At 45.3% G+C, this 14970-nt stretch overlaps 3 protein-coding genes across 3 annotated transcripts; 1 reads left to right on the plus strand and 2 right to left on the minus strand.

Moving 5' to 3' along the window:
- The first annotated feature begins 226 nt into the window (after positions 1 to 226).
- Positions 227 to 4181, plus strand: cdk2ap2 (cyclin dependent kinase 2 associated protein 2). The gene is made up of 5 exons (XM_064334872.1): positions 227 to 374; positions 716 to 1085; positions 1615 to 1706; positions 2555 to 2675; positions 3961 to 4181. Exons 2-5 carry the CDS (start codon positions 1031 to 1033, stop codon positions 4026 to 4028), a joined length of 336 nt encoding a protein of 111 aa, XP_064190942.1. The 5' UTR covers positions 227 to 374; positions 716 to 1030; the 3' UTR covers positions 4029 to 4181.
- A 74-nt stretch (positions 4182 to 4255) lies between these two features.
- On the minus strand, positions 4256 to 10392 carry aip (aryl hydrocarbon receptor interacting protein). Its single transcript, XM_064334869.1, has 7 exons — positions 10206 to 10392; positions 7866 to 8048; positions 7550 to 7738; positions 7009 to 7185; positions 6603 to 6744; positions 6073 to 6305; positions 4256 to 5506 (listed from the first exon to the last, which is right to left on the minus strand). Exons 1-7 carry the CDS (start codon positions 10302 to 10304, stop codon positions 5501 to 5503), a joined length of 1029 nt encoding a protein of 342 aa, XP_064190939.1. The 5' UTR covers positions 10305 to 10392; the 3' UTR covers positions 4256 to 5500.
- Positions 10393 to 10887: 495 nt separating this feature from the next.
- On the minus strand, positions 10888 to 14921 carry tmem134 (transmembrane protein 134). Its single transcript, XM_064334871.1, has 8 exons — positions 14486 to 14921; positions 13244 to 13506; positions 13069 to 13136; positions 12460 to 12546; positions 12263 to 12339; positions 11772 to 11816; positions 11547 to 11600; positions 10888 to 11213 (listed from the first exon to the last, which is right to left on the minus strand). The coding sequence occupies exons 2-8, from the start codon at positions 13460 to 13462 to the stop codon at positions 11131 to 11133; spliced, it is 633 nt and encodes a 210-aa protein (XP_064190941.1). The 5' UTR covers positions 13463 to 13506; positions 14486 to 14921; the 3' UTR covers positions 10888 to 11130.
- Positions 14922 to 14970: the final 49 nt, after the last annotated feature.

Here is a 14970-nt window from a genome sequence, read left to right on the forward strand (position 1 = left end):
CAATCAATGGTCTTCTCTTCACGCAAGGGTTGCTCTGAGGAGCTGATAACCCTTACAATAGATCCGCGATATATTATTCTACACTCAGATGGAAATCTGGCAAACAACAAAGCAACAATTAACGCAGCGGGGGCCCATCCTGCTCTGGGTCATAGTTACATCCTCTCGAAATTAAGCCAATGGCAATAGGGTACGTTAGGCTTCGAACGTGAAACGGGGGCTGTCTTTCCGGAGACGTCGGCCAGCCTATAAGGTCTTATTTCATCTCATGAATATTTAAAATAAGGGATGTGTCTTGAGTAGATGACGCTCCTCCACCAACGCGCAGGCGCGTTGTACTTCGGGAGAGAGGAAGCGGCCGTCGTCGTAGAGGGGTAAACAAGTATCTGATGGAATATATTCATTTTCTAGCTTAAATACTTTATTTTAGTTCTTCCAAACAGCTGTGTGAATTATTTATGCTTTACATAAACACAGAAGAACAACAACGCGCATTGAAACAGGCTAGCTACCAAAATACAATTGGTTACACCTGGTTTGTATCGGCATAGGTTGAGTAGCTAACGTTAGCCAACTTGCTAGATAACCAATCCTCTACGGGGACAATCCCACCCAGAATTAGCTCGCCAGTCAGCTATCGCTACCTGCATTTCCGTTAAAACACACTCTGTTCAGAAGCTCAATAAATCGTATCTGTTTTACCCCTTTGTTGCAGTTCGTTTGGTTGTGAGAATCCCGAAGATCCCGTGCATGAAAAACGCACGGAAACCGGCTACATTGGGAAGACTTGGAAGACGGGAAAGGAAGTAGCGAGCTAGCGTTATCATTGATAATTATTGGACTGAACCAATACAACAACTGACCGAAGTTAAACACTGGCATGTTTGAGTAATCACAAAGAAGACGGGTGCTGCGATTAAACAGAATTAGCCCGACGAACCTCGCTCGCTTGCTGCACTGAGGCTGATATAGAAAAGCTGGTCTGATACAAAACGCACAGCCGGACGAACCCTGGGACTCTGAGAAAAGAATGAGTTATAAACCGATTGCTCCGGCCCCCACAGGCTCCAACCACACCCCGCCCGGTGAGTTTTACCCCAGGCATTAATCCGATTATGACACTATTTGTTGGCTATGTCGGTAATGGTGTAACTAGTAAAGATTACAGATCTGTTCGTGAGCGAGGTGACTGTATGGAGTAAATTCATGGAATGAAACTTAAAGGAGGTCAGAGGACGGATCAACAAGGGGAGGAGGAGTAAGGGGTGTAGCAGCGGTACGACACTACCATCTGTCTCTGTCCTGCTCTCTCGGTGCTCTGATAATGCACGGCGGGGTCCATTCACCGTGGGTCCTGCTGGGACACGTTGTGCGCACGCTGACGCCGAGTTAATGCTGCTCCGGATGAAGCCCCGCTATTCCAGCCCATTGTCAGTGCACCGTAATGCATCGTGTACGGTGTATGTGAAGTCTGTATGGATGTCAAGAGTTCTGAATTGCTGAGTGTGAAGTTATCTGTGTTTATTTGTGTTATTTTTTTACAGTCTCTGGAAGCTCTCTGGGAATATGACAAGCTCTTTTTCTCCTCTCCTACTCTCGCCTCCTCCTTTCCAGGTTCTAGCGTGCCCTCTCCCTCTCTCCCCTCGTCTTCCACCTTCCGCCCAGCGTTCAGCGACTTCGGACCCCCTTCCATGGGCTTCGTCCCGGTAAGGCCTGTCCTGGTCTCTCTCAGAGCACATTTATCTTTTTAGTGCAGATTCATCATCAGGACACCGTGCAGAGCCAGGGGAAGAGCAGGCTGCAGACTTACTCAGCAGATTGGACTAAAGAAAGAGTCCTGAGAATAAGCTTTTCTGGGTGAAAAGCTGCTGTCCCTGTACCATGCAGTGCGTCATCCAGGACTGCGTGATTCCACTTACTGCTTAACACTGCTCACATTCAGTATTGCTGGTTGGGGTAGTTCATTTTGCAGAGCTTTTTGATGTTTCAGTTTTTAGGGTGTGTGTTTGAGTGGCCAGACAGTTTTTGTGTGCGAGAGGATATTTCTGATTTTTACACAAGTTTCCAACAACATTTACAATTGTTGGCATAAGGGTATTCAAGGAATTTCTTGTCTAAAGTAAGGAAATACACTTCAGCTTGCTGCATTTATGCCTCCAGAGATTGCTGTGGAGAAGCATGGAAGTAGTGGCACAATCTAAGAACTGATATTTATGTTTATCATTTTGAGTAAAATCTATGAAGTTTATCTGTTCATATTTAAAGTCTCTGAAAATGTTTATAATGGCTAGTTTTCTAACTTCTGCCAAGTATTTTAAATATCCTTCATTATGCAAAAAAATGTAAAAACACAAACTGTAATATAATAGAAATAATAATGAAAAAAACAGTCAACTATCCCTGCAAGGTTGGTAAAAAATCTTGATTAGAAACCGTAGGAAAATTCTGTTTCTAGTCTTGAGTGTGAAATTCTTGACTCTCATCCTTGACGAGGTCACCCTCTTAGTAAACGGTTGTGTTGATGGTGTCAACTTTCTCTCTCTCTCTCTCTCAGCCAGTGAAGGTGTCTCAGGGTTCCACCTACAGCGAGCTGCTGTCCGTCATCGAGGAGATGAGCCGCGAGATCCGCCCCACCTACGCCGGCAGCAAGAGTGCCATGGAGAGGCTAAAGAGAGGTAGGCCCAGCGGCCATGCGTGCACAGTGTCCCCACACTCTGCAGTGAGCTGGGTCCCTGGCCCCAGAGGGTCAGGCCGTCTGCTTGAACAAAGATCACCAACCCTCACCAAAGATCATAGACTCCAGGGTTCATGAAAATGCGTTCTCCCCTTGTGTTCGCTTTTGGCTAAAACCTTGTATGTATTTCAGGTCCTTAGTCATGAAGGGTCACAAGGCTGAATTCCCCCCTAGTTCAGAAGCCAGTTGGGGTGATTTAACTGTCGTCAGCTGCTTTGAGTGATTAAGATGAGCGAGAGTAATGGCAGCAGACTCAGCTGGTTGGGGTTCCTGAGCACGCATCCATGACTAGAGCCCTTAACGTCGCGGTTGGCCCACCTTACTGCTCCTAAGAGTGGCTCTAGCTGCCCTGCTACTCCCTCAAATGAGCCCTAGTCTCCATGCAGTCACCCCGCTGTCCCCTAACATCCCATTGGCTACATATTCCGTTTCCCTGCCAACACGATTCCTCAGGTTGCCAGTGCAAATGGGAAGTGAGCCCTCAGCTGCCGTACTGGTTTAACAAATAAAACATTCTTGTACTTCGGCAATGTTTTACAATATTTACATTCCATACCAATGAGCATACCCACTATGACATGCTTTTAGTGGCCATCTGGTACCAGAGTTTTGTGCCAACCCTGTATTAATATTATTGATTAATGAATAGAGCCAGTAAAGTAAAAAAAAAAAAAAAGTGTTGATCCTTTCTGTTCAGTGAATCAATTTCTTTTTGCAACAGCTCATACACTGTGCTCATGTGCAGTTTTTTAGGCTGGGAATGCCAAACTCTTAGAACACATGCTAGCTGACATTTTAAAAGTGCTACACCAGTGCTTGTGATGTACAGACAGGCTGAGTGCTGTGCTTGTAGTGTAGTAATGTACAGGCAGTCCACGCTGTGGATGCTGTGCTGTTAGTGTACACAGTGTACAGGCTGTGAATGCTGTGCTCCTAGTTCAGTAATGTACAGGCAGTCCACGCTGTGGATGCTGTGCTTGTAGTGTAGTAATGTACGGGCTGTAGATGCTGTGCTTGTTGAGTAGTAATGTACAGGCTGTGGATGCTGTGCAGTAATGTACAGGCTGTAGATGCTGTGCTTGTAGAGTAGTAATGTACAGGCTGTGGATGCTGTGCTTGTAGTGTAGTAATGTACAGGCTGTGGATGCTGTGCTTGTAGTGTAGTTATGTACGGGCAGTCCGCGCTGTGTACAGGCTGTTAACGGCCCTCTCATTCCCCCCCCCAGGTATCATCCACGCCCGAGCGCTGGTCAGGGAGTGTCTAGCGGAGACGGAGAGGAGTGCTCGCACATAACCCCCAACCTCCCCCCCCCTCCCCTGGGACGCACACACGGTTCTCCCTCCCCATCGATCCAGTAAACCCAGCGTCAATGCTGGTAGCGTGACAGTTTTGTAAACCCAATTTTTTGCAGCTAGTGGAATTAAATAAAATCGTTTTTCAATTAAAGCGGCCTGGCCTGTGTGTGCATGCGTCCGTGCCTCTGAGGTGAGTTCGAGAGAACAGAAAACAGGAGGCAGTGAGGATTTTTCTCTCTTTATTTGGCTTCTTATGGTCACAAGACGAGCAGGGCTTTCGCCCGTTCGGAGAGCAGAGCGCTGTAGCTGTAGCTTCACTCCACAAGCACACAAACACGTTACTCCTCAGGTTCAGCGATGCCGCGGGTTTCAGTGACAACAGCCGCTTGCGTACACGCAAATTGTGATATTCTTCTAAACCTATAGCTAAACAAATGCAAAAGAACAATTGGCTTGGCAGACTTTTTGGACGTGACTTTACACTGACATGACATGACTGAATATCGCTCCTCGTCTCTATAGTGCCCAAGGGGGGGGGTAGGGGGTTTATGAATCACTTAAAATCAGAAACCTTACATCAAGGCTTACTGATACCAAGACTAACAACCTAAACTGAGACAGGGCTTTGCAACCGGGCTTACAAACAAAATTCAGCATGTTTGAGGGCGCCTGTAGTTAATCTGTATCTGGCTAGAGGCACAACTGTTAACAGGCGGTAAGGATTTGTGTGTAGAAACAGCTGGGGGAATTATGATGGGTAATTCACTTTGGCCAAGAAGTTTCTGAGCTTGTGATCGTATGTAATTTGGCCTGTAAGAAGCATCTGTTCGGCCATTTTCTTTCCGCAAGAGCTTTAAAAATGGCCCCCGGTTGGCTGGCCAATCACTGTGGAGTTGCCAGCAGGTTGCAGATTTGTTGGCCTATGGGGTCCAAAGGCCACCGTCCTCTCATTGATCATTTACTGTGTGCCCTTAACCAGTGAGGTGGAGGGGGGGGCATTTCCCAACTGAATGTTTCTTCCGAAATTTTAGGAGAGGAATCTGAATGAACCATGTCCACTACAAACTACAAAGTGGCCAATGATGATTGGCAGTCTGATAATGCGCAAAGTCTCCAAGCCTGAATATAATCACCAATTGATAAAAAAGCACAATATCAACATAAATGTAGATAAATAATGCAGATAGTTATAGTCACAGTTCTGTTCCTCGGTTATAAAGGCAGGAACAGACATACTGTTGTGACGAGGGTGGGGGTGGGGTAGAGTGACTCGTGCTCTTATCTGATCTACGCTTCGATTGTCTCTGTTGACCGCTCGCGTCCCTGACGCACATCAAAATGTTTTCAGTGTTTTGCAGTAATATTTGTTCAGCATTTGTCTGGTGCCCAGTCAGTTGTCTGTGTGTATGTATGTGTGCTTGAGTGTCAGATGTACTCATTTCTTTCTGGACAGAAAGTCAAGTCTGGTTTTCAGCCCTGAAAGAGAAAAATAAATGTTTAAAGTTTTTTTCAAAATAATCAGCATAAATCTTGAATAAAAATTAATTAAAAAAACTAAATTCAACACACTGAAGTTTACTAAACCTGCACTTTTCACAAACATAGGAAGACAAATAAATATAATAAACAGACCCCATATGGGCTCGTATAAAACACTTATTAGTGTCCATAATTAGCCAGCAAGTTGAGACAAGCTGCATTTTTCCCAGTAAAATAGGCGAAAATAAAACCAAGATTGACTGGGATGCATGAGTGCGCTTCAATAATGTTTCTTGAACTTATGAGCACATGTGCTCCTTGGAAACAAGACTAGGAAACCTAGTATATGGCTGGATCTAACACACGTGATCCGGCGGACCAATGGTGTGACTTCATCAATCAGTCACTCAGTCACAGACATTCGCGTTTGTAGGGCTGGCCCCGCTGTTGCGGTCCAGCCAAAAATGTTAGCCTAGAGCCCTGTTTGTGATCTCGAAATGGAGGGTGGAGCCACTGTGTGCCCATGGTCGACGGGGGGCTTGTTCTCGGGCGGCGGGACTCACGTTGGTGGCGGCGGTGGAGGCCCCCCCGCTGTAGCTGAACAGGCTCTTGTAGCGGCCCTTCTCCTCCTTCTGCTTCTCCCGGATGCGCTCCTCCATCAGCCGCAGCTCGCGCGCCACGGACGACGCCAGCGAGGGGTCCAGCTCCACCACCTTGGCGAAGTCGGCCCGGGCCTCTGTCTCGTTCCACACCGCCGCGTGCGCCTTCCCGCGCTTGAAGTACGCCTTCACGTTGTCTGCGGGGCACAGAGAGGGGGAACACTCGAGACCTCTGTGTGCGTGCGTGTGTGTGTGGACGAGCTTGCACGCGCTGCTAATGACTATTGAACTTAGATATTCACAGATAGGTGGCAGGCTATGTAAGGCTATGTTCAGAATGCAGCTGAATTTGGCCCAATACCACCCCACCCTCAATATGCGACACTTTGGATGTTTTTAAGAAGTGTGAACACTTGGGAGTCATATCCTTTCAGTTCTGATCTATCCCAGGTTTGTATGTAGAAACAAACAGGATGGGTAGGATTCTGACTTACCCTCATGCTTGTACAATATAGACGAGCAGTGGTCCAGGACCTCATAGTACTGGCCCTCAATCAACCGGCACTGGCAGTAGTTCAGGAGGAGGGGTGTGATCATGTGGTCCAATTGGAACCAGCTCTCGTCCCCTGGACGCTCCTGATTGGACAGTTGGGAGTGAAGAAGAAACCGTAAAGGGCCCCACTATATGAAGCCTACTACTGGGGCCTTGACAGAAGGCCCATTATTTACAACCTCGTGAATCAAAATAGAAGAAAAACAATGCAGCCCTGTAAGACTGGAAATTCAAGTCTGAAGACTGGAGAACCAGGTTTGTGTCCCAGTGATGACACGTAGAGGTGTGTCCCTCAATGATGACAGGAGTCAATGACGGAGAGGCCCTTCTCCTCAGCGAGGACTTGCCTTCATTTGCAGGTTCTTCAGGCAGGCGATGGCGTTGTGGTATTTCTCTGCGGCGGCACTGATCTCTCCCTGCCGGTACAGCTTGTTCCCCTCCTCGTGGATGAGAGGCACCGCCTCCAGCTTCTCCTCGTCCGTCATCGCCCACGTGTCCAATCGGAAGGAGCCAGGAGTCAGAACCTGGGCACAGGGGGTACAGGTGTAGAGTTTGAACAATGGCCACAGGGCTGTGCACGTGCCATGCTCATGTAGGGTAACAGCAAGACGGTTGTGAGTCTGGAATTTCGCTCCTTGCGCCCAAACGTAACATGCCTTTACGTAAAAGTGCATGTTGGGAAAAATCCTGACGTACCGTGCCACAGCCTGGAGAAGGTCATTTTGTCTTTAAGATGAGCTTAAACTCCCCGTCACCCAACCCATGTCAGCTAACACAATCTCGAGAGGCAGACGACGTGCAGTCAGTGGAAAAACCAAGCAGCGCAGACGTTCGGCGACAAGCGGCAACGCGGTGGCGGAGGTGGAGGCGGAGGGAAACGTCGCTCACCTCCAGCAGCTCTAGGGCGAAGACCAGGGGCTGTGGACGGGCCTGCAAGTGGTCCAGGTCGTGGTGCCCCAGGGAATGGTGGGAGTGGATCTGGGCGATCCCACAGCAGTGCCTCTGACCCTCCAGGGGATCCTTACCCACACTGATGTTCCTAAGAGACTGCGAGACCAGGGGGTACAGGGCCGTGTGCTGGGGGGAAAGAGGGCATGGTTAAAGATCTATACACAGTCTGGGTCAGAGTTCAGAGGTCAGAGACAGGCCAAGGGTCCCACCAAGGCCTTAAGAGAGCAGACCGTAGGCGGCAGGACGGCACTACCTTCGTATCGCAGGTGAACTCCGCGACCTCTCCCGGCCTCATGGTGATGATCACGCGCTCCCACACCGGCAGCTTAAACTTCTTCCCCAGGATGAGCTCCATGGGCCTGCTCTGCCCGCCCATCGATCGCGAGTCGTCCAGCAACGTCCCATCACACAGCGTGGTGCGGTAGTGGAACTTCACCTGGGGACGGGACGGGGAGAGGGCAACATGAAAAGAGGATATTAAAAATCATCAGTGAAATATGAACTGAGAGGACAGAGAAACAGAGGGCTGTGGGAGAACTGATGAGGGAAAGACAGAGACAGGCAGATTTTTTTTAGCTGCCCTTTACAAAACAGCCTGATTTGCTGGATGTAAACGAATGCTCAAAACATAATTTCACCATGTGCCCTCTAAACAGTTTTCATTCCTCCACCCTCCCTCAAGGGACATCAGACACCATCAAGCCAGGCCACTGGACTTCAGGACTCTGGGCTCAGAGAGGGAGAACCAGTCCTGCAGCACTGGCATACAGGATTTGCATTGCGTGCATTTACTTTGGTAATACAGGCCAAATCTTTATACGCTGCAGTGTTGCGTCTACAAAATATGATCATTAATGGGGATCTGAAATGAGGTCCAGAAAAGAGGATCAAATGTATGAGTATTAGTCTGTATAGGATTGTAGCTTACTGTGTTTATAGCCCTGGACTGTTCTATATTTGATATATGTATACAAAGTTTTCTGCAGGGGATCTCTGGGGCACTTTTTTTATGATAAAGTGTTATTATTATTATTAGGATGATGATGATGATGATGAAGATGATTATGACTATTATTATTGGCTGGTTGTGTGCTCCAATCAGGCCTGTGTCATACTACTGCTTAAAGCATTACATTTCATTACAAGCATTTCGTAGACGCACTTCTCCAGCACAACTTAAACAACTTATTAGATAATTGTCATACTTGCATGTCATACTAAACTTTATGCCTTCCCCTCCCCCTGAAGTGTACTTCTGTACCATAGACCGGTTATTGATCCTAACCACTTGGCACAACTATAAGTGGTGTTTGATAATAAAACTGCTTCAATTTTATGAAGATGTTTTCTCATGTTTACAATACTTAGCCTACTGCATCCTTGATAAGTAGTCACTGCAAAACTTATATGTGCAAACTGTTATGACGAACTAAAACATATTGCCTACCTGCCAAAGTATGATCTATCAAGCAATGACCAGAGGATGCTATTGTCTAGTTATATGCCATTTCTTTTGTATAATGGAGGGACAAGTTAAAGTGTGAAGGGAAAATGTTTATCTACTGCATAGCTATATCCCTCAAAACGCTGACCTTGATTTAGATGTAAAATTTACAATGTAAAACTATACACATGTACGTGCATTATTAACCATGAACCACGCATCATGCTTTTGGTCTGGCAATTACAAGGTTAATAAAAAACTTTAACCAAAATTTTCAGCTGCCTGCATTAATATTAGTTAAGGGCAATAAATCCCCTCTCCTGAAGCGACGACTTGCGGGGGAATGGACAGTTGAGGGGAACACAAGCTTGCTCCCCTTGATTACGCTGTCCCTACTGACACAATATGGCGGACGATGGGCGTACAAGATGTTGGGGGCGGACTGGGACAGCTCAAGTAACAAGGCAAGACATTGGCTCGCAATACATGCTGCAATTTAAACTACCAAGTCGCGCTCAGGAGGCTACATAGAAATGAAAAAGGACCACCGATTCACTTTAATCGTCTCCTTTTCAATACACATGCCCTAAAACCATCCGACAGAAACGGGTACGAGGTGCAAAATCAATCGAACACAGGAAGCTATGGAGACGTTCTGTTTACCCGGATTCATCCTTGTTCCTGTCAATTGTAAAGCCTATCCAATTGAAAAGCTGAAATTGTAGTGAGCGGCGTCTCTCTGCACCAATGGCTGCTTATTACAGTACGGGCGACCAGTGACATTTAACTGACACATCAGGGAGCCAACACAGACGCAAAGAGCACAAGCCTGGCACAAAAGCACCGCCCTGTATTGGTACCAGCATCAGAAAATAAAAATATAACGAAATTAGCGAACTACCTAGTTTGCGAAAACGACCAGCAATGTAAAACACTATACAAATAAGACACAGTAAAACTATTACACGTTATTATCACGTCCCCAGAACGCTGAAAGGAACTGCATATTTTTTGTTAACCAGTGAGTTTGCTTTTCAAGAAAAATGCTAGCGTGGTAGCAGTCAAGATATTAGTGCAACGCAACAACGTTAAATGTGGGTACACTCAGACACAGGAATATGTTCGGGGGAAAAAAAAACTGTCCGATACCTTGGTTCCATCGGGAAACACTGGAAGGTCGCCTTTGCCCGGACTTATCACTCTTTTTTGAATGCCCTCCGCATTGAGTTTGATTGCTAGTTCCTCCATCCCTGTTCAATGGTAACAAGACGATGATCTTCGCTTGAGACTTTCGGGAAAGGTCGACTAAAGTCGGAAATGCTCGTGAGGGCGGTGTGAGCGCTATTTCCGTCCCCGGAGTCTGACGAGTGAAAGACCGCGTTTGCGCATTTTGACCCAAACTGTGTGACATAAATGACGAATAATGAACCACGCTGGCAGCATATCAGAACATTTAAAAAGCGATACGTATGCTTATTTGCCCTCATCAAATATGCATACTTTATTTACTTTAAAGTTAAAAATTTCAGGGCTTTATAATTGCTTTTGGTTCCGAGGCACTATTCAGAATGCACTGTTGAATATCACATTATATTTGTTATCTGGATATTTGGTGCACATATATCTGCTTGAATCACTTCATGTACTGGTTAATATAGACACAATATAGACCAACAAATGGTACTCAATATGTCAATTGCTTCTTGCATGTAAGAAAGTATGTTAAGGGTGTGTCCTTCACTTTGTGGCAAATGGTGGTCACTAGTCTCCTATGCTCTAGATCTTGAACAGAACAGGTCATCCTGATGCAATCACAAACACCAGACAACAATTTTTAAAAGTAATATACAAAACAGATTTATTGTAGTGTCACAGTAATTATTAATACAAAACAAAAAGAAATCAAAGTCCTTCTTTTGCATAGTAATTGAAAAACACATTGAAGCACACAGTGATTTGGTGTTAGTAGTGGTCAGTATTTAGGAAGGAGGCAGATTATTTCTCCACACAGGTGTCATCATTTACTAGGTGCATGATTTGTAGATTTCATCACATTGGAAAAGGGGGTATAAAATCACTTCTCAAAATAGGGTAGATAGAAGAACTTGAACCCTCTCCGTCCTTGCACCGCACAGGAGATGTAGATCACGTGGTATACTAAAACATAAAGAGAAACAGGGTTACTGAGGATGGTGACAAGAGAAAGGGAATGAGAAACTGAAAAACAGGTGCACAGAGTCTGCAAGCATTGGTGCGAGTTGTGATTCTGAAACATGGCAGCTTAAAACAAGGGGGAGAAAAGTGACTCAGGAATGGGCCGTGGGAATTAACCATGTGGTCTGCCTGATGTGTTGACTACAGGAACAACAATGGAATCGGAAGCCCAGCTTTGGAGTTGTTCTCAGACAGCACAGGAAGAGAGAGGGAGGAACGAGGGATGACAGACGATAAAAGGTAGAAGGCGACGGATAAAGGTAGGTGAAAAATTACCCCCGGGAATGAAGAGCAGGAATCCGGGCAGAAAGAATATGGCACTGGAGACACCTGGAGAGAGAGAGGCCAAAGGTCAGGGGCCAAAGGTACCAGATAATAATTATGTATGTATACCTTTATGTACTAAACCTTTATGTACTACCACAGCTCCACATTCCTGTTCTGACCAGTGCTCCTTCCTGAGGCCCTGTCACAGTACTTTGCATAATGAGGCATAATTACCTGCATCTGGATTTAGCTGTATCACAATCCCTGTGAAAATCAGAGCTGAAAAAGAGAAAGAGGTCCTCAGAATATTTGAAAATGTAACGGCTGATGTCTACACAGAATTCTGCAGTTAGCAAGCAATTACCATTCTGACTGGAGCTATTCTACACTGGGGTTGCTTGCATGTGATAGTCTCTGAAGGATCGCCACATCCTTGCATTCCTGGGCCTATTCATCCAATGATAGCCTAAATTTAATTTCAGCAGTAAAGGAATGCTTCACTTCATTACAACTGGCTGAACTCGCCACAATAATCATGACATCATGAAGTGAAGCAGACTTTGACCACTCATTGATCTCAGGGGGGCTGCAGCTAACTACACAATTAGAACCAGCATCTTTTTATGTTGGCATATCCCTTAGTTTTAGCCTTTACCTACAAGGATGGTATGACACTGAAACAGAGGCTGATGGGAGTTGTATTTCTGTAGCAGAAAAAAACTGACCCATTCCGGTGACAAGGAGGAGGAACGAGGCAAGAACAACTCTCCTGTTCTTCTTCACCAGGGGGTGAGATGTCCAGCTGAGGACAGACAGAGTAAGAGGGAGGGATGGACAGAGAGAATGTGAGAGCATGTGTATATGTGTGTGTGTGTGTGTGTGGCTGGCTGTATGAATGTGAGGGAGAGGTGCATACAAGTACCTGCAGCAATGGGCAGACAGCTGGGTGACTGAGCTGAGAGTGCTAAAAGACCACTGAGAACTGCAGTAGGATAGTGTCGCTGGGTCACTGAATGGGGGGCAGGGGAGAGAGGGAGAGTCGGTGAGTAGGTCTGGCTGTTTGGAGAGTACAATAACAACCCAGACATGCCTGAATCAGCTAAAGAATCTCAATAATCTGCCACATGGTGCATGCATTTTCATCTCCTATTTAAATGTCACTGCATTGACTTATGAATGAGACACTGTCAGCATGCTGAACAGACTCATTGTTTTTGTTTTATGAAGTCCAGCTTCAGGATATTGACATGCAGTAGTTATTTTTTATAAATATGAATACATTTATGTTGACCTATTAAAATATATTATTTGAAAGTAATGTCATATATACATGCTGCCGCTATAATGTCTGGTCTGTTGAGTCACACACTTTAACATCGCAAATCACATTATCATATGCATAAAAATTGGTTATGCCGATGATGTTTCCCTGAAATTGAACTTGGATCAACTTGGTTAGTGTGCCATTTCGCAGCGTACATTCTTACAGCGCCTCAACAACACCCCTGCCCCCCTGCACTTCCATACATACCTGATTTTGAAAAAGTTATTGAAAGAGGAGTTTCCACTGCTGCCCAACCCTTCTTCGTTCTCTAGGTTCTAAGGACGAGAGAGACCGTGTTAATAAGCGTGTTGGTGCTAGTGCGTATATGCCTGATACAGTGTGTGTGTGTGTGCCTCTTTCTGAGAGCTTGCATGTGTGTTACCTGGTACTTCAGGCTGCTGTGTTCCGGTGTGCTGGCAGTGCTGGGCGAGTGACCCTGGGGTTTGGAGAAAGAGAGAGTGCCGAAGCTCATCGAACCCCCGTCTCCTCCATCGCGGTCTTTATCTCTTCCTTTCCATCCGTCCTTCTCTCGGCCGACCCCGCCCACTTCCTCCTCTCCCTCCAGCGAAAAGGCGTCGTCGATGCTGAACTGCGTTGCCATCGTGGTAGCCAATCAGAGCTCACTGTTGTGTGTACGAACAGGCACTGCGAACAAATCAAAAGAGGGATCTCCAGCTGATGCACTAGCCAATTACCCCACAAACTCTATATTACATTTTTAGGACTCTGATCTTCAAAACAGACAGCAAACTGGGCAAAAATGATAATTTGGATTACTGCTACATCTCTTGCACAAAGGACTAAGATTATTGGGGAGGCACGTGGGGTCAGAATTAATCTACAATTCTGTGTGTGTGACAAAAAAGATTATTGTACAAATAAGCAAAAGTCCTGCAAGGATCATTACCCCCAATCCAGCTTTGTATTGCTTAACACGAACTAATCAACAAGGCAATAGGACCAATACATGTAGTATTACACTGAAACGTGACATTATTATATTCTATAACTACTCACAGACTATAAATTCTTTTCATCTGTTGACAATGCATAACTTAATATTTACCTAATTATTAAAAAAATATTATACATTTAAGTAGCCACACATTGCATTTAGCTAGCATCCTGGCTCATTGGCCGATGAAACCATCCTGTGAGCAAGCTCGCAAGCAATATTTCACGTTTCCACAAAAACTAGCTAGCTTGCTAGAAAGGTACGTATAAGTTCATTATGATTATTTCTTACAGAAAAAAATCGGCAAAAAAACTTGCTACAATGCTAAATGCAATAGATCAATTGTCTACCTTTCCTAAACGCATTGGACCGCAATGTAAAGAGTGATAAAACGTTATCGGAGAGGTTTATGACATCATATGCAAGAACAATACCGTGCAACTTGACCAGCAAGAACTAACTTTAGATGCATAGTGATCATGCTTTATGTGTATAATGAGCCTGCAAGCTCGTTATGGGCTCTGATTCCTGGTGACCAAGATGAGGTATTGTGTTGCAGTCATTGTGTGCAGTGCAAGAGGCAGCAGTCCACAGCTAGTTGGCCAGTCAACGTAAACAATAACGTTAGCTAGCTAAGTTAGCTCAGCCAATTCAGTAGTTTCAACTTACTTTCAATGTTCTTTCCAAGTTGTTCAATTTTACTCCAGAACCAGTTCAACATCTTGTTCCTTCCATATTTACACTCCTCGAATGGACTCCCAGCTGATCTTGTCACAAAAGGTTTCAAATTCCGATAGAGAAATCTTCAGAACTTTTGCTTCCGAAAGCATTCGGCGTGTGACTACTTTTGACTTGTTCAACGCGTGACCAGAGCTGTACAGACAAGAGTAGTCAATCACAAGCTTGTTAATGTTATACCGCAAACTGGTGCACGGAATGTATACTACCCTTACACATATTTATGCTTAAATGTATCAATCAGGAATTTTGGTTCTAAGATGAGTTTTTACATGAACTAATGTCAAAACTGATGTGTTTTTTTTAAATGTATACGCACATATCATACTATATTGTGTGTTTATGTGCATTATCTATATTGTTGTAGCACAGAAAGTGGTCATAAACGACCTGAGCCCTAGTGCACATCTTTACTG

This window comes from Anguilla rostrata, chromosome 5 (genome assembly GCF_018555375.3).
Source record: "Anguilla rostrata isolate EN2019 chromosome 5, ASM1855537v3, whole genome shotgun sequence".
Lineage (NCBI taxonomy): Eukaryota > Metazoa > Chordata > Actinopteri > Anguilliformes > Anguillidae > Anguilla > Anguilla rostrata.

Coding starts and splice junctions, on each gene's coding strand:
- cdk2ap2 (XM_064334872.1), top strand. CDS start 1,031: ATGAGTTATAAACCGATTGCTCCGGCCCCCACAGGCTCCAACCACACC. Junction 1,086..1,614: donor CTCCAACCACACCCCGCCCG/GTGAGTTTTACC, acceptor CCTCCTTTCCAG/GTTCTAGCGTGCCCTCTCCC. Junction 2,676..3,960: donor CATGGAGAGGCTAAAGAGAG/GTAGGCCCAGCG, acceptor TCCCCCCCCCAG/GTATCATCCACGCCCGAGCG.
- aip (XM_064334869.1), bottom strand. CDS start 10,304: ATGGAGGAACTAGCAATCAAACTCAATGCGGAGGGCATTCAAAAAAGA. Junction 7,739..7,865: donor AGTTCACCTGCGATACGAAG/GTAGTGCCGTCC, acceptor CTTTCCCCCCAG/CACACGGCCCTGTACCCCCT. Junction 7,186..7,549: donor TCGCCCTAGAGCTGCTGGAG/GTGAGCGACGTT, acceptor CCCTGTGCCCAG/GTTCTGACTCCTGGCTCCTT.
- tmem134 (XM_064334871.1), bottom strand. CDS start 13,462: ATGGCAACGCAGTTCAGCATCGACGACGCCTTTTCGCTGGAGGGAGAG. Junction 13,137..13,243: donor ACAGCAGCCTGAAGTACCAG/GTAACACACATG, acceptor TCTCGTCCTTAG/AACCTAGAGAACGAAGAAGG. Junction 12,547..13,068: donor AATAACTTTTTCAAAATCAG/GTATGTATGGAA, acceptor CCCCCCATTCAG/TGACCCAGCGACACTATCCT.